The following is a 25826-nucleotide window of genomic DNA, read 5'->3' as shown; positions in this document are numbered from 1 at the left end:
GAATTGCATTTGGGCTCAATACTGACCAATTTTATTTATTTGAAAAACATTTTTCTGCAACCACTCCACAGTCAGAGAAGCCTAACCTGAGAAGCAAGATCAAAGACACTGACAGCAACGCTAACAAAATTTGTTCTGAATAGATTAAGCAGAGATTGTTTGTGGTAAACTCAGATGTTATCTTTTAATCACAATACTGTACAAAATACTTTTTAGTGCACTGTTCAGTTTACCTCCTTTAACTTAATTTCTTGGCCCATCTCCTTAGTGTCATTCTTGAGACCAACAGCAGTACATTTTCCTGGTGGGATAAACCTTGGCTTTTTGCCTGCATTTCCTAGGACTTGACTCGGAGCTGCAGATCGTCTCATATTTAGCTGTACTGCTCTGCAGGGTGGACAGGAAGGAAGGAAGCAGATAAAGACAACTGTGGTCAGGATAGGCTTTAAATATAAAAATTTATCCATAGATGACAACAAAAGCACTATTTCAAAATATAAGAGAGCATACAAGATCTTCAAATAACAGTATTCATTCACAAGCATAATAACCTTTAAGGAAAAGTAGTATCATTGCAATGCTTTGTTTAAGTACTAAGAAAGATCAACTACAGCAAATTCTGCAGCTGAACACCTTGATTTTCATGTAAAAAGCCACTAATGCAGTTCCCAATAGCAATAAATGCTCTAGAGATGCACAGTGTAGGGCTGCTGAACAAACTTACACCAGTTTATAAGAAAAAAGACAATTTTAAGCAAAACTTACTATTCTATACACTTGAAACATAATTTTGAAAAGCCCATTATTAGTGCACAATGAACAATGAATCTTGAAGGTATGTCTCATACCTGGGACCAGCATTTTGCATTGAACAGTCAAATACATTGGTCATTCAGGTTCACCCTAATAAGATTAACACTCAGCAGAAAGTTATCTCAGAATTACAGTAGGTATTATTGCTACATGTTATGTCCACTTGAACAGTGGAAGCAATGTCTTACAGATTTTCCCTCAAAATATAAAACCCTTATTACCCTGAGCAACCTTAGGACAAAACCAAACATATGCCAATGTTAATATGACAAAGTTTACTTTGCAACCAATAGAAAAACAAGTTATAATCTTAACGCTTCAAAGTAGTAGAGAGAAATCTAGATAGTAGAAACAAAAGTAGAAACAAATAGTAGAGACAAAAGGAGAAAACACCAACAGAATAACACATCAACTGAAATGAAGAAGGCAAGCACAACTTACACTACAGTGACAGGTTTAATTCTCCATTTACACACATTTATTTTAAATTATCCCCCTGACTACTAGGTTAAAAATAAACCATAATACAGACTGTAGAATCAAACTTCTGTGTAGTCTCAAAAGCATGTTTGCATCCTGCTGCAACAGACAGTGTTTCTGCACCTTTTTTGGTGCTACTCTGCACTCCAGTGGCTTCCTGGAGCACAACCACCTCTCTTTCCAAGGTTTGCCCTGAAGTGGTGACAGAGCACTGCCGAAACACTTTGCAAACATCGTGGTAGCAGGAATACTGCTCTCTCCCCCATATCTGCACAATTAACATATATATGATGCTGTTACTAGACATAAATCTCAGGGGCAAAATGGCCTCAACTGTTGTCACTTCCACTGTGGCTGTTATTAAAAATACAAGGAAAGAAGCCTCTGTGTCTACAGCAGTTCACTTAAGTTAGGCTTACCTGACACTGATAGCATATGAATTTTAGTTAGCCCTATGCAATAAGGGAGTAGTTGGTTATTATAACAGGAGTATCTGCAGCGTGAAGAACCCCTGTGAACACTGCAGAAGTGTTCAGAACCCTCCGAAGGAGCAGACTGCAAGGCCAGCGCTCAGCACAGCCAGCTTAAGGTGCCACGTGAATTTGAGCAAGTTCTCTACCCAGCCCTACACTGCACTGTTGGGAAAACAACATAAGACACCCCAGGGCTCTGCATAAGGACATGCATGGCTGCAGGGCTGCACTAACCCTGCCCAATTCACTCAAGGTCCTGTGGAACTGAGAAGCTGCGCAATTCCTAAATTGCACATATCTGTGATTAAAGTGCTCCGGTTCCCAAATCCACCCAGCCACTGCACTGTCATTTGGTCTTAAACCATAAAAACAGACTCTTTAGGAGATTTGAAAATTACCAAGACATCTGAAGACACTACTCGTGATAATTTAGTAACTTCACTGTTACCAGTATTACCTACTTGCAAGTACAAAGAATCTTATGGGCTAGTGGGTTTTAAAATTAAGTATTGCATCCAGAAATACATCTTTGTCTTTTAAAATACAAGTTGTCATAAAATATAACAAAAATATACTAAAAAAATAACCAAAATGTTTATATTTTGTCCCTTTACACTGCTACACAATAGAAATAGAACATCAGGGATGTACAACAAAGCACTGATGCAAGATCTTTCAGGCAATATCAGATTCAGGTATATTGCAAGGCACGGAACAGCGCCAGACTAAACTAAATGAAAGACTATGCAAATATGCCCTTTCCTCAGAGACAGCACCCAATACACCAGGGAACCTGGTACTTGCCTTACTGTTAAGTCTGGCTGCAGCAGAACAGCTGCAAGCAATGCAAAAAGCTCTGCTCCTCGCTTTTATTAGCACCCAGGCCTGACCAAACCCCGTGCACCACGAAACCACAGCCCAAACCGTCTCAGGGGTGCACCTGGTCTGGCAGGCATTGAATTCGGCTGCACTTCTGTCCTTAAGGGTACATTGATAACTGCATTAAAAATGAAATACATATACAAAGAATGTTTCAAGATTTTTACACATCCAACTCAACACGGTGTGCTCTGCTAAAGGCAGCTACAATGCCCAAACTTAGCAGGCTGCTCCCGGGGTGTTCGAGGAGGCCCTGCCGGCACAGACGGAGAGGCAGAACAGGGCTGTGGGCAACCGCGGAGACGTGACACGGCATCAGCTTTTACTCAGTTAAACTGCAGGCAGCGAGTGCATCGCCTTGAACATCAACATTACTGAAAAATCGCTTCAGATCAGAAGCAGTTGTAAGGAATTTTTACAAGAGCGTGTAGTGACAGGACAAGGGGCAATAGCTTCAGGCTGAGAGAACGGCTTTAGATTAGATGTAAGGCCGAAATTCTTCACTCTAAAGATGGTGAAGTACTGAACCAGGTTGCCCAGAGAACTTGTGGATGCCCCATCGCTCAAGGCCAGGCTGAATGAAGCTCTGAGCAACCTGATCTAGTGAAAGATATCCCTGGCCACAGCAGGGGGGTTGGAGCTAGATAATTTTTGGGGTCTTTCCCAGGGTCGCTTCCACGGGGCCCCCCCGCCCGTGGCTCCCGTACCTGCGCTCCCGCCGCCGATCTCGCCTCTGCGCTCAATTGTCCCGCCGCGCTCTCCCGGCAGCCCCACGGCCGCGCCGCGCATGCGCCCTGCGCAGCCTCCCCATCCCGCCGGGCGCGCGTGCGCGGGGGCCTTGCCGCTGGCGCAGTGCCGGCCGTGCCACACACAGCATGGCGGAGCGGCTGCCTGCCGCGCCGCCGTCAAGCGAGAGCAGCCGTAAAGGGAGCCTCGGCTGCGCGACAGCGAGCGGCGGCGGGCGGGGTGAGTGAGCGGGGCGGCGTCCCCGAGGGCCGGGGGCGAGGGGCGGCCAGGGGCTGCGGGGCCCGAGCGGGGCTGGGCCCGGGGCCGGAGGTGGTGCGCGGGGTTTATGCTCGGCGTTTGTTAGGGCCCTGTGCTGGGCTGGCGGCGGCATCGCTGGGTGTGGGGAAGGGAGTGGCAAGGGTGTGTGCATCTGTAAGGGTGTTTGTCACTGCCTGAGGCCGCGCAGGTGCTGTTTCTTGGTGTCGGGTCGCTTCTCCAGATGTTTCCGGGCCAGCTCCGTGCTCTGTGACCAGGATCGCTGTCCCTCCCTGAAGCACCTTTCCAGGCCAAATCCGGAGGCCTTTCCCCTGCTAGTTGTACAGAATTCCCCCTCCCACAGCTCCGAGGGGAGAGGGCTCCTCTGACCCTGGGCTTGGCTCGGGGGGGGCAGAGCTCGGCCCTGCACAGCCTCGAAGGCGGTCACAGAATTAATTAGGTTGGAAAAGACCACTGAGATCATCAAGCCGATTCCAAAGGCTGACCACCCTTTCTGTGCAGAAATTCTTCCTGCTGTCCAACCTGAAACCCAGCCCCCGGCACAGCTTGAGGCGATGTCCTCTCACCCTGTTGCTGGTCGCCTGTGAGAAGAGACCAGCCCTCACCTGGCTACAGTCTCCTTTCAGGTGGACAGATAAAGGCCCTTCTGAGCCTCTTTTTCTCCAGGCTAAACAACCCCAGCTCCCTCAGCCGCTCCTCATTGGACTTGTGCTCCAGACCCTTCACCAGCTCCATTGCCCTTCTCCGGACTCTGGTCTGTGCCTACCAAATCTAATCAGGGCATAGTTGTATGGTGATTTGCATGAGCCAGTTCAAGAAAGGGGCAAATTAAAGGTTCTCTCTGATTCAAAGGGAGGTGTAGACAGGTGAGGAGCACATTAATTTGTGGATAGATAGGCTTGGGCTACTGTAAGAAAACTGCCAAAGTTAATTTTTTTTCTGCAGTTCAGTCTTAAAATAGGTCAGTTAACAAGAGTGATGCATCAAGTGCCTGAAAAACCACTTGTACAGTCACAACTGAAGGGGTGAATCTGCCCCTTTGGGCATTAATGCTGGCTTGAAGTGGTTTACAGTGTCAGAGTGGCAAAAAAACACACTAAAATATTGCTTCTGTATAGCAGGATTTAAAGCACAGTGTGTCTCTGTGAAAATAAAAGCTGAAGAAGTGTCATGTCTCAGTGTCACCTCATCCCTGGGCCCTGCGTAGACTCTGTTCCTCCAGTGTTTCTGAAAATGCTGTCTTAGCCATTCACATCTGTAGTGCTGTCATGGTTCACTCCAGCCTTTCAAACAGTTATGCTTTGTTTTGTCATATGGAAGAGAAGCATTTTTTAAAAATCAGAAGCTACTGCACATGAAAAAATGAAGCTCACTAATTTCATTTCAGTGTCCTGACTTTCACAGTGGAATAGCTTTGGTTGGTGCCAGACATTTAGCAAGCTATGTGACAATGTTACTGGGAGCTACATCCCACCTGTATTCTCCCTGTTATTGTATCCACACCAAATCTCTGTTTGAGGGCAGTGAAGTCTACAAGTCAAGGCTGGTTTTGGATTTGCATCTGCCTGGCAAACAACGTGGGATTACAACTGTTGAAAAATTGTTTGGTACCTGTGAAGTCTGGAGGAGATTTTTGCTTGTCCAGAACCGCAGGGAAAAATAAAACGTGAAGCAGTAGAAAGCAAACAGCATGTCATAGTTTGTGTGCTTTCTCTCCCAAAGAAATCCCTGCACAATGATACCATTACAATTTATGCACCTTCCCCTGCATGCTCTTCACACAGCTCTTTTACTCCAGTGGTGATTTTTGGTCTGGCATCTTCTGACAGCTTATTGGATTCTCTCTCCATGTCCATGCAGGCAGGCTATTAACTGTTCTTGAGTTAGAGCTTCTGCTGATGACCTTGAGCTCCTTATCTTCTGATTTGTGCTACTTGTGCACCTGCTCCCCGGTAGAGCATGGGAAACCAAATAAAGTCCTAGACTTAGGATAAACATTACTTAGCAACAACTAAGACATTGGTGTGTTGGGAACATTCTTCTCATTCTAAAGGCAAAACACAGCTCTTTCCCAGTAGCAGCTACTGGGAAAATTGCTAAGGAAATTACCTCACTTCCAGCCAAAAGCATGTCTAGGCAGAAGTTCACAGCTTTCAGCCTAAGGCTTCCAGCAACCCAAGCTACATATGGTAAGCAAGTAGATATAAGCAAACAGCATTCTAAATCACACAGTATTATAATTCTAAGTGACTTATTCTATTTAGAAATTACTTGCTTAAGCTAAACAACTGACAACTCTCAACAAGATAATGTAATTTCTAGGTGCAGTCAAAAAAGGAATGTGACAATTGGTGAATTGTAGCGGAATTGGGAAAATAAGTTTTGAGGCCAAATGGAGAAGAGAGAAGGTTCTGGGAATAAGCAGAAGCTGTAAGTGATCTCATTTTGTGGTGAGGATACTGGTTACAGTGATCTGTACTGCTAAAGTGCATGACATTCATCAGGTGCTCTCCCTGTATTTTTCTCTTGACCAAGGTGCATCTCTTGAAGTTGACAAGAAAATAAAACATCTCTGTTTCTTCAGGTCAGGAAACTTCTGCTTGAAAAAGTGTGGGACTTCAGTAACAGCTATTGTCATAGGTCTCAGATCCATGGCCACCAGGGTTCCAGCACCATGTTGTGCTGCTCCAACATGAGTCTTGAAGAATCCTCTTAATTGTATTTTTTGCCTCAAAGTTCCCATCCACTCTTCATTTGAACTCCAGTTTGCCTGGGGCTTTATACATCCATATATATTTTTATACAGAGGCATATGTATGTAATATATATTTTGTTGCTGTTGCACTTCATTTCTCTGTTAAGCACAAATAAAGTTTTTGTTCCCCTTTGATAAAAATATGCTTTCCTGCATTGTTAGTCTTTAAGCTTGCTAAAATATGATGAAGAGTGTCTTGAAGACTTGGTCCTCAGGGACTAGCAGTGTTTGTGCAAAATGTAGCTCACAGCATCCACAATTCCAGTAGAACAGAAACTCTAGGACAGTAAAAGTACTTAGTTTTGCTCTCTTATCTGTCCTTGAAAGTTTCCTAAATGCAGAATCCTCTGGGGTCCACCAACCCCGATCAAAGTGTTAGACTTACAGTTCATATCAAATCTGTATGTGCTGTTTAAGTCCTACAGCATAACTTAAGAGGTTTAAGTAGTGACATCTTTTATGATGTTTTAAGTGAGCAACCCTAATTATGCTACATATCACAGCAATTATATTTGCCAATACAACAAACTTGACTGTAATAGTTTTATTTTAAAAATGGACTGCCTGTCATGACTGGATAAGAACAGGTAGATAAGGAACTTGCATCTTTTTGAGGAATATAATTTTACCAGATTTCAGTTTCTGCTTTTCAATATTACTGAATTCTGTTGTCTTCAGTTTTACAAACAAAACTGGCTTCAAAATTAATCATCAGCAGTGTGGTCAGTTTTGTGATAAATATTTGCATAAGTAGTAATTGAAACAGAGACTGATGATTATTTTCACCCTAATCTACTCAGTTCTTCTGTGTTGAATTGTAGGCTTTCAGTGGCTTGCTTTGAAAACTTGATTTTAATGGGCTGTTAAGACAGCATCTGTTCAGTAGCTGGCTTGTTAGACATAGGACTCAGTAACTTAGGAAACACTTCTGAGCCTTACTCTTTCTAATTTTTCTCATAGGCATAGTAAAGCACTGAAGAGAAACTGAAGGAAGTATTACACGCCTTACTGATCAGAAAACTGTTTCTGAAGTATTTGGGCAAACTACATATACATGTAGTAAAATCTACAAAGGTAAGATTTTCTATTCCTTTTCTATTTTATTTAGAAAACCTCACAATTAATGCAAACTTCTTTCATGAGTCTCAGTGGGTTTACAAAAGTAACTTTGTATGTCAAGGAGCAATGTGGAGCCTAAAACTTACTCTTTCAAGGGAATTCTGTGGAGTCTTACCAAACTGCACAAGGCTTTTTGTGAAAGGATTTGGATGAAGGCAGATTGCCCATTAGTTCTTCTTCACAAAGCTTTCAAATCCATCCAAAAGCTTCTCAGTTTTATAAAATAGATCATGTAGGAAAGACAGTAGCTCTTCATGATTTCAGGATTAGCTGCAGTTTGGGCGTCTTTTACTTCCTCAATATTAAGTATATCTTTAGGCATGTTGAGATTTCATGCTGTTCCCTCTGAAATGGAGGTCTACAGTGAGTAGAGAATTTTTTTTCAGTATAAATCCAGGATATGTTAGCTGGAAGTGCCACAGCTGTTGTCAGTAAGAACACCATTTTGTAAGTTGGTTAGGCATGTGAAAAAGGCATATTGTATATGTGGCTCTACGCAGATATTTACTATATGTAATCTGATAGATAGAAAAGTTATACTATATTAACATTAGAATAATATAGTGAATGTAGTTTTGTAATTAACAGTAAGTTATAGTACAATAGAAGCTGTGTATGTGTGTTATATTTTTTTGCTCAAGAAGAGAAATTCCTCAGCACAGAGATAACATTCACAGAGGCCCCTAAACCTTACAGAGGCCTCTAAACCTTCTAGTGAAGAAGAATTTATGGCCTCTTATCCACAGAACCTAACTTTCTCAAGGACGTATGCTCTCATGCGTTCTTTTAATTAACAGAAAACTTTTGTGACAAGAAACAGCTGAAAATTACTCGTTTTACGTAAGATATGAATAGTCATAAACTGAAGGCTTAAAAAAGAAGACTTCTCTTTGTTCGGGGCCCTTCTCCTTCCTAGCCTTTGTCTGGGAGGGAGGGGGGACAAAAGCCCGGGCTACCTTCTTTGCTCTTGTTGTCTCATTATTTGTCCTGTCTCTGAAAACTTTTTTTAAACTTTTATTATTGTATTAATATTTTTGTAACCAATTTTTATTCTTTATTAAATATTCATAAATTTCAAAAAAACCGAGTGATTTGCGTTTATCACAGGCATTACATGAAAGGTATTAAAATGGAAAGCAAACATTTTTGCATTTGAACTTCTGTGATGTTTTGGCTTGAGGTAGAATTCATGTCATTAGAAACTGTATGTTTCACAGTGGCTGCTACAATTAAGTTCAACAACAGCATTCAAAAGAAGCTCAGCTCAACTGTGCCAAAGTCTTTGCTTTCAGAGTTCAGAATATCTTGATGGAAAATTGCAGGTCTGACATCCAGCAGTACAATTCTCAAATTCCCACTTAAATATGAAAGTCTGCAAAGTGTGTGTTTGTTTGCATTCACACATTCACTTCTTTATTCACTTTAAGGTCTCCATGCTTTTAGAGTTTTTCAGGCCTCTTTGTGGATCTACCCACACAGATTCAGGCCAAAGATTGCTTTCTTTCTGTGTGTTTTGGGGTTTGTGACTAGGTTGAAGGTGTGGAGAGCATGGGTTATGACATTGAGCGCTTCGTGGGCTATGTTAATGAGGGGCTGTTGTGCTCCATCTGCCGAGACGTGTTGGAAGATCCACTGCAGGCTCCTTGCGAACACGCTTTCTGCACTGCCTGTATCCATGGCTGGCTCGTTCATCACAGTAACTGCCCTGAAGACAGACAAGTGATTGATGTGTCTCTGCTACGACCTCTCTACAGGTATCCAATAATCTTCATGTTGAAATTACATGAATTTAGGATTTCTTGGTTTTGCTTGCACAGCTTCATCTGTCGATACTGTCACTCAGGCTATCTTTGTCCAGCATGCCCATGGCAGACACCAACTACTTGCATGAAAGCATCAGCACTTTCTGTTTATTGTAACTAACTTTCAGGGTGTTAGGATTTCAAAACTGAAAGAACACTTAGTTTGTTCTCCACCTTTTTATATCTTTAATGCTGATTCTAGATATCTGTCTGGATATTATTCTGAATGTCCTTTAAGGCATTTAAACTTTTCCAAACTTTATTTTAGAGAAATCAAGCAAAGCAGCTCTTGATGGCAGTCACTACATGATCTATATCTCTTTTCTTTTCTTATCCAGATGCTGTAGTGGGGTTTGTAAATAACAATGTCTGGAGACATGAACTAAATTTCTGACCTTCAAATTCTTTTTAAAGAAGATCTGTAGACATAGGAATATCTATTGTGAACCACTTTGTCATGTAAAGCAGTTTTCACAAATGGCTTTTATAACTGATCAGGCTGTTGGACCATGTGGTTGTTGTTGGTCCTTCTATTTTAAACTGTTAATTCCTGAGAGTGTCAGCACAAAACATTTCAACAGTAGATGCTGCTTGCTATTTAACACCTGCATTATCTAATCTAACTCAGACTAACAGTTATGTATTTAAAGTCTCCAACTACAGTAAGTGTAACTTTGTTAGTACTCACAATGTAATTTTTCATTCATGAGATTTTATTATCTGGAAGTCAACTATAGCGTAGACAGAGCACTAGCGTTTAATTTTTAGATTGTTTTTTCTGTACTCACTGTAGTCCTTTAGTCTGGCAAGTTTAGAAACATAGAACTTAAATGGTAAATGAGTAGCCCTGGTCTTTGTTATTGATGATATCTGCTGAGCCAATGAAAGGTCACAATTTAAAAATAATTCAAAAATAAAGATTTCATTTGCACATTTAAATTTGGAGACTGGATTTTCCATTAACATTGTTTCTTTCAAGCTTATTTTTACTGATATGGTCACTTGAATTCTTTAAAAAGTAATAAATTAAGGTAATTACTCACATCTTTTCCTAATGGAGATTAGAATCTTGCTTTCTTTCCCCAAAAGTTGAAAATACAAATTTTTCAATAATGTTCCCAGATTTGAGAACAAGTTCTTTTCTTTGCATGTAGATATATGAAAAATGACTTAAACCGTCTTCAGCTACATTGCAGAAACAGAGAGTATGGCTGTGAAATGGTTTGTTCTCTGGAGTCTATAGACAGACATGAAAGGGAGTGTGAGTACAGTCAGATACCTTGCTCCAATGCTGGTGAGTAACATTCAAACAAGTTGAATCCACTATATTTAGAAAACATGTTTGTCATCTTCCTTGACAGAACTGCAATAATGGCCATTATTTTCTAACAGAAATTCAAAACTTTGCTGTGATTTACTCTTTGCAGCAGTGTTTTTGAAAAGAATGTAGTCGCAGTTTATGGCAGTCATGATGATTAGCAGCAGTTTCTTATCCAAAAACTAACCAAAATGATTGTGATGAATTTCGAATGTGTGAAAATGTAGTAGTGCTTTAGTTTTGTTTCTGTCAAGTTACGAGTTTGTTTTCCAATTCTGACTGCATGTTCTGATGTTTGAATGAATGCAGTAGCCCCTGCAGAAGACCTAGGGGTCATTATTTATTTATAAAACACCTGATTGCCTGGTGCATGTGCAGCTGCCAACTCTGTGACATGGTTTTAACAAGAAGGTATCTTGGAAATAAGAATTATTCTAAGCTGAAGTCTGGTTAGAATTGTTCATGTTGAGGTTTTTATTTAAAACAAGGCTGTATCTCCTGAGAAAGAAACATGCCTCTAAAAAGGAACATACTGTTAAAATTTCCCAGTTGATTTCATTCGAAATGTTGTATGTTCCTAGATTAAGTTAATTTCTAATTAATGATGCTAAGGGCATAGTTGAGTCTGCCATTGTAATTAATTATGAGATGATTAAGGTACTAGAATTGCTCTGCTGGAAGTTACAGTTTCTCAGAAGTAAGTGACTTCTGCAGATGCTTGATTCACCTGTTCTACTTGCTACAGAAGCAGTAGTGTTTTACAGATTCATGTATTTTACAGTGTTGTACAGATTTATGTTTTTATACCACACTGGGTGTCTGGTGTTTGGGGTGTGAAGGCTCTTACATCTCTTGAACTCTTTCCCAAGAGTACACGGAGTGTATTTTGAGTACCTCAATTACAAATTATTATTTTTATTAGTAAAGCTGTCCTAGAGAACCCATTTGTCATTTTCTGGCATGGTTTGTTGGGAAGTTTCAATACTCCTTGTTTCAATTTCCTTAAAGTTGATATTCTCTTCAAATTAAATGCAACTGTGTATTTCAACAAAGAGAGCCTCAAAGATTAAACTACAAATTTCCTAAGTTTGACTTCACAAGTCAAAACTACAAACTTCAAGTTTAGAGTGTTAAATGTAGCAATAATTTATATAGTGCTTATTTTTGATTCTTTACATTTTACTTTTAATCACTGCAGAACTGCAAAGGAGGTGTCCTAGAATTTCTGTGGAAATATTTCTGTCTTAGTATGAGTTATTAAATGTTCATAAATAAATGTTCTGACTTATTTATATGGTCTAGTACATTATGGACAGGACCAACAAATTGTCTGCAAAACAAGTTTACATTTCTTTTCACCCACATCTTTTTACTACATCTTTGGATTTTTCCTAAGTTTGATAGCGTAATATTTTTTGACACATGTATTCTTTATCAGTTCCAGTCATTGCAATCTGTGATGGTAGCACAGGCAAGCTGCTAGTGTCTTAGCTTGGCATCAGGATTGTCATTACTAAAGTTGATTCAATGACAGACCAGCAGTAGAAGACTTTACAGAAAATACCTCCTTCCAACCTTTCAGTATTTTCAGTTAATGAATAAGTATCTTAATAAGACCTTGTACAGTATTGTACTAGTAGCTACGTATGTGTAACTGTCATATTTCATATCCTAAGCAAATCCCTTTTCTCAGCTTCCTTTCCTGAGTGTTTTTGTTTGGAATGACTCAAAACACTTCTGTTCTAATGGCCGTGTGGCCTCGCCCTCCCTCGCGCAGGCTGCACCGTGCAGATTGAGCGGCGTAACCTGGACGGGCACCTGGCGGTGTGCGAGTACCGGAGCCGCGAGTGCCCCAATGGCTGTGGCTACACCATCCTCAGCGCCGAGGACACGCAGCACAACTGTGTGGCAGAGCTCAGGACCGAGCTGGAGCTGCTTCGGTACGGATCTTCCCTTTCTCTCGTGTGTGTGGGGCTGGGCTTAAACTCACCGCATGAAGCACTTAAAACACTAGCACTGGATTCTGGTATGTGTTAAATGAGCCATTAATCACTTGATGCTAACAGGCCAAAATTTATTATGTGTCAGCGTAGACTTTAAATTCTTCCTGCTTTGATTCTTTTGTTGTTGGGGTTTTTTTCCAAGTTAGTCTAAGTCTTAAAAATACCATTCCTTGCACTTGAACAAAACTGCGAGCTTACTATTTAAAATGACAAAAAAACCTAAGAAGACTGAAGTTGGCAATTTAATTTTTCCAGTGGCCTGTTATAGACACAAAATCACATTATTCAATAATTGTATTTAGTTTATGGTTTTACAGATCAAGATAAAAATCTGTAATTATTTTGGCAGATACAGCTGGATTCAACCACTGAAGGTCTAATTTTGGGTTTTTTTAAGTCCTGGTAAATTAACAATCAATGAATATGACTCTTCTTACCAGCATCCTTGTTTTCCTCTTACATATGTTTCTGTAGCTTTTCCTATTCATTATATTCCAGTTGGACTTTTTTTTCCCCCCTTCATGCTCCTTTCCATTTGTATGTTTCAGCCCCTAAGTGTTGTGCTTTTGAACATGGCTGTGAAGTCAACCTCAAATATGGTGTAAATGTGTTGAGACACAAGGGATTCTGCTGCCTGGTTTCTGAACTCAAAAGGTTAATGTAGTGCCATCTGGTTTTGGCAGTGGAGCTGTGTGAGTGACTAGGCTGTAACAGTTTCCTGCATGCTGTCATGTGGTGTCCACCATAAAAGTGAACAAGATTACACAGAACCATGGAATCATTGAAATTGGAAAGGAGTTTTAAAAGCATTGAGTCCAGCTGTTAATCCAGCACTGCCAGGCCAGCACAGAACTGTGTCTGTAAGTGCCCATCGTGTCCACACACTCAGGCTGTCTCACTTCCTTACAGGTTTAGCACTCCTATAGGATTCAGATTTTTCATCTTGGTTGCCTCTATTTCATAACACCTAGCAAGCACATAGTGTAGGCAAACAGCAGAAAATTACTTAGTCATAAATACACCTTGAGCTCATTAATCACTTGAGAAATATGATATGATTGTCCCTCTATAGGCTCCTCATGGGCACTTTAGTGCCCCTGGGCACAATGCACTTTTTTTATGCCAGTTTGTTGGGGTTTTTTTTAAATTAATAAATCATGCCTCTACAGGGGCATCCTGTAGAGCTTGATGGGAATCAGTTCAGTGTGTTTGGCTGCAAGAAGGCTTTCTGGATTTTGAAGATCATTCTTTTCTCTGCTTACAAGACTTAACAAGGAGAAATAAACTTTTTAGGTCAGAAATGATCTGCAGAGTGGAGGAGGCAAAACATGAGATGGAGTCAAGGTTAGATTCACAGAGAAGGCATATGGTCCAAAAAGAGAGTATTCTGCAAAATGAAATTGAAGAACTAAAGGTAAATACGATCCTTTTTTTTTGTCTCTCTTAACAGTCTAGCTTCTTGCTTTTCCCAGTAGCAGTTTCTTATTTTGTAAATAAAGTCTCATACAGAGGAAAATGACATTAAGTATGGGAAGCAGAACCATCAAAGCTTTACCAGGTTAGCTCTGTGGAGAAGCAGGCTGGATGCTGTATTCCTGTGGCTTATCTGCTTCAGGTTCACTGGAGCTCACCTGGGTACTCCATCCGTGTTCTGTGTGTGCGTAACATCGTCAACAGATCAATCTGAAACTGGTTTCAGTGTCTAAATGTAGAGTATACATCACAAATGGGATGTAATTAAACATTTATAATTGCTATCCAAGTGGCTTAGTCCAGAGCTGGCACAGAGCCCTACTGCCAACAGTGGTATTTGCACTGTGGTCAGCAGGTTGGAAAGGTTCACAGTGAACTTCATCAAGTGACAAGCAAGGCTGTCTTATCCTTCTTTCATCCTGTTTTTATTATATCACAGAACAATGATTTTTAAAGCAATAAAAGCTTTTAAAAAGTTTTTAATAGAAGTTTTTAAAAGCTTTATAAAGTATTTTAAAACTTCACAGTTTACATTTTTGTGTTTACTGGATTTGATGTTAAATCCTTCAAGAATGTATCTGAACAAAATCTCAACCATATTTTGTTTGGATTCTTGAAACAGAAAATAGAAGCAGCAAGTGGGTAAATTGGTTGTTTCTTATCATACTTTATAAGAAACAAAATATGAAAACAAAATATTTTTGAAAAACATATTGGAATCTTTAGGACAAGACCATCCCAGAAGGTGAATGCTGGATTGTGTCTCAAATTGTTTACATTTGTTGCACTATCAAAAAACTTTTTTGGTGTTTTTTATTCCTAAGACTCCGTCGCCCTACCTGCATGGCCAGTTCGACTTCCTTGCACCATCATTAGAAGAGGGTTTGTTTCTTGCAGTAAATCTGTGTTTGCATTTCAGAGTCAGATGTCACGAATGATGTCAGATGTACGGTCTCTGATGGCTGCGGAGAGACAGCACCGTCAAGAGCTGGAGCAGGCAGAGCTGGAAAAACGGGAGCTGATGGAGCTGCTGAAGGGGCTGCAGAAGGACTGTAGGTTAACTACTACAGAGGGAAGCAGGAAGTCAAATTTCCGTCCTTTGACACGACTAGAGAGTGTGAAAAGAAAACCTAGGGAAGTTACAGTTATCTAAATAGTGCTAAGCTCAAAAAGCATTTTCTTCAAATAATGGCTTCTGGTAAACTACTTTCTTTGAGTGATTGGTAAACTTTATATAATTTCTAATTTACTTATTTTCTTTTAAAGTATGAATTACTACTGTATTTCCTTTGGGGCCATAAAAACAAACAGAATATTTTTTTTTTCTGAGGGAATACTGGTCATTAAAAATAGCAATTGTAAGACATATTTTTTAGCTAATGTTTTTATAAAAAGGGGAAGGAGACTTGATTTATTCTCTCTTTACTGCATCACTTACAGGAAGTTTCAAGACTGAAAGCTACAGCTTTTTAAAGTCAAAGAATCAGACTATTATGGACCAGGAAGAAAAAAACATTTAAGTATCTCTGTTTCAAACAAAAAAAGGAAATGTGACTATTTGGGATGTACTTAATTTGGGGAAAAGTGAATAATAGAATCAGTAAGTCAGTAATAGAAATTAATAAGATTTTGTTTGTAGTCTGTAGAAAGTCTCATTTCAAAGGTGGAAAAGCAAGCACTTTAAATTGTAATTCTTCTGCTGTGTAACAGCTTTGGGTGAGGTTGACTGTTGCATTAGAGCTTCTTCTCATTTCCCAGGCTGATACACACTTAAGAGACTAATACTAAAGCCCAAGGTAGTAGAATAATCTACTGTGTGTGAATAACTGAGTTTGTGGGAATGGATCTACTTCTCATTTAAAAATTTTAAGCTTTTGTATGTGAAAGTATCGGGTATTTCAACAGACTCTTTTAAGCATAAGACCAGTCCATTTGGTACTCAATGTCTTTAAAGTATGTATAAATACGTAGAGTATCCTTATTTTCTTGTGGCAGGTTTAAGGCTACTTGATATGCACAAGAGATGAATATTTGCACAGTCACTTGGGCTTCAGATATCTGTCAGTGCTCAAGCAGGCTGCAGGGAGTGCCAGAGCCTGGCACTGGCGTCAGAGGGGAACAGAACACCTGTGTGAGTGTGAGTAGGTCAGTGATCTGCTCTGCTTAGCAGTACAACTCAAAAGGGAGGTGGGAGGGGTAAGGGACATCAGAGCATCTGAGGAAGAGATGGATTGTTAGAGCCATTCTCTACCTCCCCTGAGGCAAATACACCAGATGCACCTCAGAGAGTGGAGGATCACTAGAGGTGAACCTAGGGTGCCAGGTCGGTGACGTGGGCAAAACTGTTGACCTGGCAAAAGCACATCTACACCAACACACAGTATGGGCAGCAAGCAGGAGGAGCTGGAAGCCATTGTTCAGCAGGAAGGTTTTGATGTTGTCACCATCACAGAAACGTGGTGGGATGACGGTCATCATGGGACTGCTGCAATGGCTGGATATAAGCTCTTTAGAAGAGACAGGCAAAGCAGGAGAGGTGGTGGATAGCACTGTACTATACGGAGTGTTTTGATTGTGTTGAAATTGATGATGAAGATGACAAGGTTGAGTGCCTCTGGGGGAGGATGACAGGGAAGGTCAGCAGGGCAGATGTCATAGTGGTAGTCCATTAGAAACCACCCAGCCAGGAACAGACTGATGAGAGGTTCTACAAGCAGCTGGCAGAGGTGTCACAGTCACCAGCCTTTGTACTCGTGGGGGACTTCAACTTGCCAGATGTCTGCTGGAAATACAGCAGAGTGGAAGCAGCCTAGGGGGTTCCTGGAATGTGTGGAAGACAGCTTTCTAACTAACACAACTGGTAAATGAGCCTAACACAGGGGCCCTGGTTTTTGTGGGCAAAGAAAGACTGGTGGGTGATGTGGTGGTCAGTGGCCATCTTGGGCAGAGTGACCATGAACTGTTATGGTTTTCTGTTCTGGGTGAAGTAAGGAGGGGCACCAGCAGGACTTCTGCCTTGGACTTTGGTGAGTAGACTTTGGCCTGTTTAGGACACTGATTGACCAAGTCCCTTGGAAGTCAGTCCTGAAAGGTAAAGGAGTCCAGGAAGGCTGGAGGTGCTTAAAAGCTGCCAGCCCACAGCTTGGACAGGAGCACTCTTTGCTGGCTTAAGAACTGGCTGCATGGCTGGGCGCGGAGAGTGGTGGTGAACAGGGCTGCATCCAGCTGGCAGCCATTCACCAGTGGTATTCCTCAGGGGTCTGTGCTGGGGCCAGTTCGGTTTAATGTTTTTATTGACAACATGGATGAGGGTATTGAGTCTTCAGTAAATTGTGGACAACACTAAGCTGGGAGAATGTGTTCATCTGCTGGAAGGTAGGGAGGGCTCTGCAAAGAGACCTGGAGCAGTTGGATGGATCGGCAGAGTCCAATAGGATGAAGTTTAATAAGTCCAAGTGCTGAGTTCTGCATTTTGGCCACAAAAACTACCTACAGCATTGCAGGCTGGGGACGGTGTGGCTGGACAGTGCCCAGGCAGAAAGGGAGCTGAGGGTACTGGTGACAGCTGGCTGTGCCCTGGGGGCCAAGAGGGCCAGCAGCATCCAGGCCTGTATCAGGAACAGTGTGGCCAGCAGGAGCAGGGAGGTCATTCTTCCCCTGTACTCAGCACTGGTGAGGCTGCAGCTTGAGTGCTGTGCCCAGTTCTGGCCCCGCAGTTTAAGGACATTGAGACACTTGAACGCATCCAGAGGAGGCAACGAGGCTGGAGAGGGGCTTGGAACACAAGCCTTATGAGGAAGGGCTGAGGGAGTTGGGGTTGTTTTAGCCTGGAGAAAAAGAGACTCAGAGGTGACCTTATCACTCTCTACAACCTTCTGAAAGGTGGCTGTAGCCAGGTGGGGGTTGGTCTCTTTCTCCAGGCAGCAGCTGACAGAACAAGAGGACACAGTCTTAAGCTGCACTGAGGGAAATATAGGTTAGATGTTAGGAAAAAGGTTTTTACAGTAAGGGTGATAAAGTACTGGAATGGTTTGCCCAGGGAGGTGGTAGAGTCACCATTCCTGGATGTGTCTAAAAAAAGACTGGATGTGGCACTCGGTGCCATGGTTTAGTTGAGGTGTTAGGGCTGAGTTGGACTCAATGATCTTGAAGGTCTCTTTCAACTTAGTGATTCTGTGTGGAAAAGGAATTGTTAAATATTCAGGAACAGACTGTCCCCATGTGTAAAAAGACAAGTTGTCAGGGAAAAAGACCAGCGTGGTTAAACAGAGAACTTAAGCTGAAATGTAGATGGGAAAAAGAGAATATATTACCTCTGGAAGGAGGGTCAGGTAACTTGGGAGGACTATAAGGATGTCACAAGATCATGTAGGAAGAAGATTAAAAGGGACAAAACCCAACTAGAACTTGTTTTGGCCATGACAGTTGAAGACAACAAGAAAAGTTTCTATAAATACGTTGACAGCAAAAGGAGGGTCAAGGAGTGTCTCTGCCATTGTTTGAATCCAGAGTGGTGTAGTTACAGGGTTGAGGAAAAGGCAGAGATACAAAATGCCTTCTTTGCCTCAGTCTTCAAGATCAGGATCAGTTGTCCTCAGGATACCCAGCTCCCTGAGGTGGAAGTTGATAGGCAGATGAGTGAAGTCCCCACAGCCCAGGACGAGATGGTTAATGACCTGCTGTGCCACTTAGACACTCACAGGTCTATGGGCCCTTATGGGATCCACCCCAGAGTAATGAGGGAACTGGCAAAACACTTTCAATCATTGATCAGCAGTCCTGCTTAACTGGAGAAGTTCCAGCTGACCGGAGATCAGCAGATTTAACTCCCATCTACAAGAATGGTTGGAAGGATGATCTGGGGAACTACAGGGCAGCCAGCCTGACCTCAGCTCTGGGCAACATTCTGGAAGAGATCATCTTGAGTGCCATTACATGGTACGTGCAGGACAACCAAGGGATCAAGCCCAGACAACACAGATGTAGGAAAAGCAGGTCCTGCTTGACTGATCTGACCTCCTGTGACTAAGTGGCCTGCTGAGAAGATGAAGGAGAGGCTGTGGATGTTGTCTGTCTAGACTTCAGTAAAGCATTTCACACCATCTTCCACAGTGTCCTCCTAGAAAACCTGGCTACTTGGGACTTGGATGGGTGAACTCTCCAATGGGTAAAAAGTTGGCTGGTTGTCAGGCCCAGAGAGTGGTGGGGAATGGAGCGAAGTCCAGTTGGCAGCTGGTAACTAGTGGTGTTCCCCAGGGCTCGGTATTTGGGCCAGACCTATTTAACACCATTATTAATGACCTGGACGTGGGAATTGAGTGCCTCCTGAGTAAATTTGCAGACAACGCCAAGGTGGATGGAAGTGTTGGTCTGCTGGGATAGGAGGGCTCTGCAGACAGACCTGGACAGACCTGATCAGTGTGCCAAGGACAGCTGCACGAGCTTCACTAAGTCAAAGTGCTGGGTGCTGCACTTGGGTTGCAGCAACCCCATGCAGTGCTGAGGGCTGAGTGGCTCAAGAGCTCTTCGGCAGAAAGGGACTTGGGTGTGCTGGTTGACAACTGGCTTAATATGAGCTTGTGTGCCCAGGTGACCAAGAAGGTAAATGGCATCCTGGCCTGTATCAGAAGTATTGTGGCAGTGATTGTCCTTCTGTATTTGGCCCTGGTGAGGCCACACCTCGAGTGCTGTGTCCAGTTTTGGCCCTTCACTTTAAAAAGGAAATTGAAATGCTGAAGGGTGTCCAGCAAAGGGCAACAAAGCTAATGGAGTCTAGCTCTCATGAGAGCTTGTCTTGTGAGGAGCATCTGAAAGAGCTGGGTTTGTTTAGTCTAGAGAAGAGAATGCTCAGGGGAGACCTCTTCACTCTCTACAAATCCCTGAAAGGAGAATATAGCCAGGTGGGAACTGGTCTGTACTTCTCTACTTCTGTGTCTACACAGTGAGAGGACAGGGGGATGTGGCCTTAATCTCAGACAGGGGAGATTAGATGTTAGAAAAAAAGTTTTCTGTTTAGGGTGGTCAGGAATAGGGTCACCATCCCTGAAGGTGTTGAAGAGTTCAGGATCTGGGGCTGAGCAATGGTTTAGCAGGGCTAGTTCTGGGATGACATTTGAATTTGGTCTCTTCCACTCTTGATGATTCCATAATTCAAAGTTTGCAATAGTATTTTTTAACAGACCCACCAATCAAGGAGGCATTTATCTGTAAGCACTGCATGAGAAATCTGTTCACAGAATTTCTCCAAACTTTTTATACAGCCTGTTCATGTTGTTTTCAGTGGTATAACTAAGCCATATTCTCAGCTCGTCAGTAGACTAACTATAGAGATACCTGGCCTTCTGTTTACTGAATGTGTTCAATCAGTTTTGCAGGCTCAGGAAAACAGGTTCAACATGTATGCAGGTTCAACATGTATGCAGGTTCAACAACCCAAATATGTTTATTTTATACTTTAAAAAGCAACTGCATTACTGTGCATGCCTTGCTGTCACTCAGAGCAATGCTTTTATAGCTAATAGCATAACCAAAGAGAGAGACAGCAGTCTTCTTTAGCACATAGTCTACATTATGAAGATTTATGGTCAGAGCTGTCTGAATTTTGGGCATTAATAAATCCCTCTAACTTGCTGTTTCTTTCTTTCTGCTCAGTCCCACGGAGGCAGATGTGCACATATTCAGGTCTCACATATTTGAAAACTGGTCTTGTGTATTTAAAAACTGACATAAATAGCGCTTCTGTAAAAGCAGGGATTTTTTTCAGGGGAAAAAACCCTCATTCAAAGTAATTGAGAGCATTTGGGGCACTAGCAATATTACCAATTCATGCCACAGCATATCTTTTAAGCAGTCATATTTAGTAATCTGTAAACCAGTAGGTATCATTTGAGAAGACCTTCATTCACACTAAGTGTTCAGTGGTCAGTTCACTTACATTGGTGTGTGTATTAAAGCAATAGGTAGAAAGTAAGAATGCTGTTACTCTCGTGTTCTAAACAAGCAAGCTGTGAGTGTCTGTGCTCTGTGTGACGTTACTGCAGCATTCACTAATTTCAAGCTTTTTAGCAACACCAGATTTCATGCTGTTAGATTCAGCTAGTGCTTTTCTGTGTACTATAACTGTGTGGTTGTGATGTGGCTTTATCTACTTTGCCTAATGTAAACAAGAAAATTACTTCAAAATCCTTTGGAACTAGATGAGCTGAATCATCTTTCTTTCCTCAGTCAGAGAGCAGTAACCCAATCTTTTCTGTTCTGACCACAGAAGAAAGCAATATTAGCTCTGTGTGTTCCCCATAATGGGATTTCTGCATTTGATTGCTTTAGAAACTTCACCCACACATTCATGACTAAATTCCTCCTAGTATGGGAAATAGGCTTTATTTATGGTTTACTTAGCCTTTCTCAGCTGTCTTTTCCCTAAGTGATGGACATTGCACTACATGAGTAGTGTCTTAGGTGGTAAGGAAGGACATTCTGCTGTGCAGTCCAGCACTGACAGTCGCAACTTCCAGCATAAAAATGTGGCAACACTTTGGGCCCCCTGCCTTCTGGAAAGGACTGTCAGTTTGGGTTTCCTTTAGCAACAAAGAAGCACTTTCAGAGATGTTTTAAACAGGCACACAGTAGTGTCTTGGTTTGGAAAGACAGGTATCTGTCAGGGAAAGCTGGAGCTTCCCTTGGAATGGAGAATGTAAACTCACTCCCTCATAATTATTATAATTTGGAAATTAGAGGAATTTGGTTAAAGATATGGGAAGAGGAATAGCAGGTTTTAATAGGAATATTAGAAATATAAATGTAGTAGTACAATAAAAAAATGGGAATCAAACAAAAATCCTAGAAAACCCAACAAGAGTCAGAATACGACCTGACACCCTGTTGGTAGCAGTCCACAGAAGTCCTCCTGGAGTAACAGATGTGGTTCTGTCAGAGCAGAGATGATCCTGTAGCAGGGTCCAGTGGTGACAAGGAGGGTCCAGTCTTTGTTCTGGGAATCCTTTGGAAAACAGCCTGTCCTGGTGTTTCTGACTCTGCTTTTTTATCTAGATAAGAATGGTTGGCCACTCCCACTGGGTGGAGCATCTCACAATGGGATGATGTACTGTTATCAGTCATGTGGTGAGCCTTAATGGCCCATTAACAGCAGATATCCCCCTGCAGGGAGGATGGGTGATGAGGATGGAGGATGGCAGAGATAAGGAACATTGCCCCACCTGCTTTTAACAGCTGGCCCATTAACAGAAGGCAGCTACCTCCTTCTCCCTGGAGTTCTGAGGAATGGGTTATACACGAGAAAAAATACCTCCCCAACCAGTTTCAACAGATGGGAAATAGAATTCATTTTTGGTTACATATTGAAACCCAAGACAAGTAGCTAATGGCATCCAGTCCCTCTGCTGACTTAAAGCTTTATGCCATTCCTCTGCGTTGATAACAGTTCTGCACTTGAGATTTTCCTCTGCTAATGAAGCCCTCACAGGGTGGCATTGCTGAAGTATCACCAGCATTTGAGCTGCCTTAAAATTGACTAGACTGACATTACATAGCCCAGTATGGTAGTATTTCATTTACTTCTTGCTTTTCCAGTCTCATGTATTATGCAGCTCTTAATAGCAGTTGGCAGCAGCAAGGGATTTTTTTCTTTCTTTGGAGTAATCTGTTCATCCTGTTCACAAAAAGCAAGAGTCCACATATTGTACTAGACTTGACATAAGTTAAAGTGACTTGAAAGTGCTACTTTCCTAGTCATGATCATACATGAGCATTATATGAGACACTGCTAAAACTGCATTACAGGAGGATTCCAACATGAAATTACTGATATTACTATACTGGTGCAAAATCACACTTTGATCAGTTTCATTTCTTCACAAGTGGTACTGCTGCTCCAAGTCGAGAGAAACTGTGCAAATTGTTGTATTTTGAGTTGCTGCTTCTGGCTCTTTGCAGTGGGAAGAAGGAGAGCAAAGAGACAGAACAAGTGTGGTGTGACTGTTCCTTCAGCCCAAAAGCAGAGATGTGGCTGCAGCAGTTTGTGCCACCAGCCAGCTTTCCACCAGTGTGAGCTGCCAGCGTGTGGCAGGGAGTTGACCTGGCATTAGAGTTAAAAGGACATTAAGTCTTTATCCACAGTTGGTGGGTACACAGTGTCACAGTACCAAGCCTGGGAGAGTCAGGAACAAAACTCAGAGCAAGCAGTTAAGTCAGGTTGGTGGGAACGTGCCTATAGGAGAGTTTCTTGTCAGCATAGAAGGGAAGGGAATTGCACAGTCAAGCAAAGTACCTGCTATAGTGATGTATTTTGAGTGGCCAGAAGTGGTTTTATCTGAAATGTTCTTAGGTGTTTGTATGATGTAGTAATAGAACCCGGCTGCAAGCAGTTGCTATAATTGATAGAAACTGGTAGCCTTGCAAATGGAATTTTCCATGTGCTGTCCTCTCGGATGTTTCTGGCATGGTGCTTCTCCACAGCCACTTTCCTTAGAAGTGCTGGGTGGTGCTGGCAGGGAGCAGTACTAGCCTTGCCTTTATCCTGTACTGTTGTCAGAGGGAGTACGGTAGGTCAGGGAGATTTTACCACGTACAAGATGCCTTTTTAAAGACCTACAATTCTATGCAACTTTCTATTAACTGAGTAAACACTGAACTGTCTTCCAGCATTATGGGTCGCTGCCAGTCTATTTACAATTTCTACCTTTATATGCACAAGGATAAACCAGCGCTTAACAGATCTTAATCTCTAGTGTGTATAAGAAATGGTAACACTTTGTATCACTTTGAAGCACACTTTGTATAAAAGTGGAACTAATAAAGGGTCTACACCAGAATTAACACAAGCTGTTCGCTTCATTCTGTACAGAAGTTTGAGTGCCCTCTTCATCAGACAGAGTAGCAACCTTTATGTGCACTGGCCTGCAGAGCACGGGAGTCACAAATGCAATGACAGGCTCGGGGCCCTGGAGGAGGTGAGGCTCCATTTTCCCTTCTAGAGGGAGCCATAAACAAAGCAGGTGTTCAGTCAAACTACCCCTTCTCCAGGATTTCCCTCCCACTTCACAGAGTGGAGTTTCTGAATGGGATGAGCAGCTGCTTGGACAGCAAAGCACTGGCAGAAATTTGAGAATTCCTGGAGTACAGCACTCAGTGCTGCACAGACAACAACATAATGAAGGGGCAAGAAGGGAAAAATTCATTCTCTGTCCATCAACTGCAGGGATCTCACCCCCAGTGCAAGGTTTTTTTATGTCCACTACAAAACCCGGGTGGGAACATGTAAGAAGAGCAAAACAGAGCTGTTGGCCTTGATTAAAAAGGAGCAATCTGGACATGGAGCACTCAAGCAGCAATTTGCTGCATGCAGTCCTCTGCCTTCACTGTCTAGACACATTCTCTTACCTGATGGAGAACTTACTCAGCAGAACAAAAAAAGGCTGAAAGCCAACATGGCACAACCAGAGACCAGCCCAGGATCTGGGCTGATAACCTTTTCATCTCCTACACCTCTCCATGTGCATCTGACCCTCAGCCACATTACACACTGCACAGCAGCTAAAGATCATGGAAGCAAAACCAAATGCACACAACTTGTCTCACCTTTAATGCCACACACAAACGGTGCCTTTGTCCCTGCTTCACTGGAGATCTCTGCCTCACCCTCCTCCCACTGTTCTGCTCATCGAGCAAGCACAGGAGTCTCTAAAGTTAGCAACTTCCTGGTCCTCCAGTCAGGAAACAAAACTTGAAAATGTCTTTTTTTTAGCCAGAGTATCAAAAGAAAAATCGAACACTTTCACTTAAACGTGGTAGCGTTCCCCTTTTAAAGAGCAAACCAACTAACACCTGCATTTTGAACAGCATTATTTCATGCAGAATTTATCCATGAAAGGAAACACTTTGAATTGAAGCAGAACTAAATTCATTAGTATTAAAAAAAAAAATTATATACACACATTTCTTTATTAAAATTCAACTTAATTTACAGAGCTTTCATACACCACTGTAACCAACCCTTTAATTCCTCCTAGTTTGAAAATTATTAACGTGACATGCTCTGTATTTTAAACTCTGAAGAACCAATACTGAATGTTTACATATTTATTCCATGCCTAATACTTTTCATTTCAAATTCCCTGACAGAAACCAAATGATTTAAATCCCTGCTAGTTTCAAAAACAGGAACATTTCTAAAAAAATAAAACCACCTTGAACACATGGTATAAAGGAGTGAGTCAGCTTCAAAAATATTTATGCAGTGCTCCTTAAAAAAATAGCATTAATAACAGAAATGCCTGTGAAAGCTCCACCCATTTTAGTCATCATAATTATTAGTAAAATTACATCTCCCTGTTATTTTACCATTCAGAAAATTGTTTGGTTTCCAATCCAAATCCGTCCATGTTATTTTAAATAAGGATGAACCCTTTATGAACTGCTGTTGTTCCCTGGAGGTGCACCCAGTCAATTCATGGTTGTTTCCCACTTGCATAGGTTATTCAGTCACCTCCCAAGCAGTGGCACAGAGCCTCCACACAGAAGAAATACAGCTAATAGGGGCCTTCTGTGTATCAAATGAAAACCTACTTCATTTAGTCAGGCAGTATCAAGGTTAAATAATTTCAATTCAAGGTATTACCATACTTTGGAAACATTTAAATTAGGGTGTTCAGTTCATGAGTCTAGGCAGACAAGCTGTCCAAAAGAAATCCA

At 41.9% G+C, this 25826-nt stretch overlaps 2 protein-coding genes across 5 annotated transcripts in view; one reads left to right on the top strand and one right to left on the bottom strand.

Moving 5' to 3' along the window:
- RAD54B (RAD54 homolog B) overlaps positions 1 to 3448 on the bottom strand; it is a 63335-nt gene extending 59887 nt beyond the window's left edge. For both annotated transcript variants that reach the window (XM_063391170.1, XM_063391180.1), the window contains exons 1-2: positions 3353 to 3448; positions 234 to 387 (exon numbers count right to left, since the gene is read on the bottom strand). In XM_063391170.1, the coding sequence (XP_063247240.1) occupies positions 234 to 371 (138 nt within the window). In that variant the 5' untranslated portion in view covers positions 372 to 387; positions 3353 to 3448. The remainder of the gene's footprint in view (positions 1 to 233; positions 388 to 3352) is intronic.
- A 28-nt stretch (positions 3449 to 3476) lies between these two features.
- LOC134547287 (RING finger protein 151-like) lies at positions 3477 to 23956 on the top strand. 3 transcript variants are annotated; one of them, XM_063391057.1, is made up of 9 exons: positions 3493 to 3611; positions 5970 to 6077; positions 6183 to 6231; positions 7363 to 7476; positions 9052 to 9275; positions 10478 to 10617; positions 12419 to 12581; positions 13938 to 14058; positions 15037 to 23956. In XM_063391057.1, the coding sequence occupies exons 5-9, from the start codon at positions 9070 to 9072 to the stop codon at positions 15268 to 15270; spliced, it is 864 nt and encodes a 287-aa protein (XP_063247127.1). In that variant the 5' UTR covers positions 3493 to 3611; positions 5970 to 6077; positions 6183 to 6231; positions 7363 to 7476; positions 9052 to 9069; the 3' UTR covers positions 15271 to 23956. The 3 variants fall into 3 exon arrangements, with proteins under 3 accessions (XP_063247135.1, XP_063247127.1, XP_063247117.1); XM_063391047.1 differs by lacking the exon at positions 6183 to 6231; XM_063391065.1 differs by lacking the exons at positions 5970 to 6077; positions 6183 to 6231 and having other exon boundaries at positions 3477 to 3611.
- The last annotated feature ends 1870 nt before the right edge of the window (positions 23957 to 25826 follow it).

The sequence above is a fragment of the Prinia subflava genome, chromosome 1 (genome assembly GCF_021018805.1).
Source record: "Prinia subflava isolate CZ2003 ecotype Zambia chromosome 1, Cam_Psub_1.2, whole genome shotgun sequence".
In the NCBI taxonomy this organism is placed as follows: Eukaryota; Metazoa; Chordata; class Aves; order Passeriformes; family Cisticolidae; genus Prinia; species Prinia subflava.
Note: the sequence above shows the minus strand (reverse complement) of the source record. Positions and strands in the feature narration are given on the sequence as shown.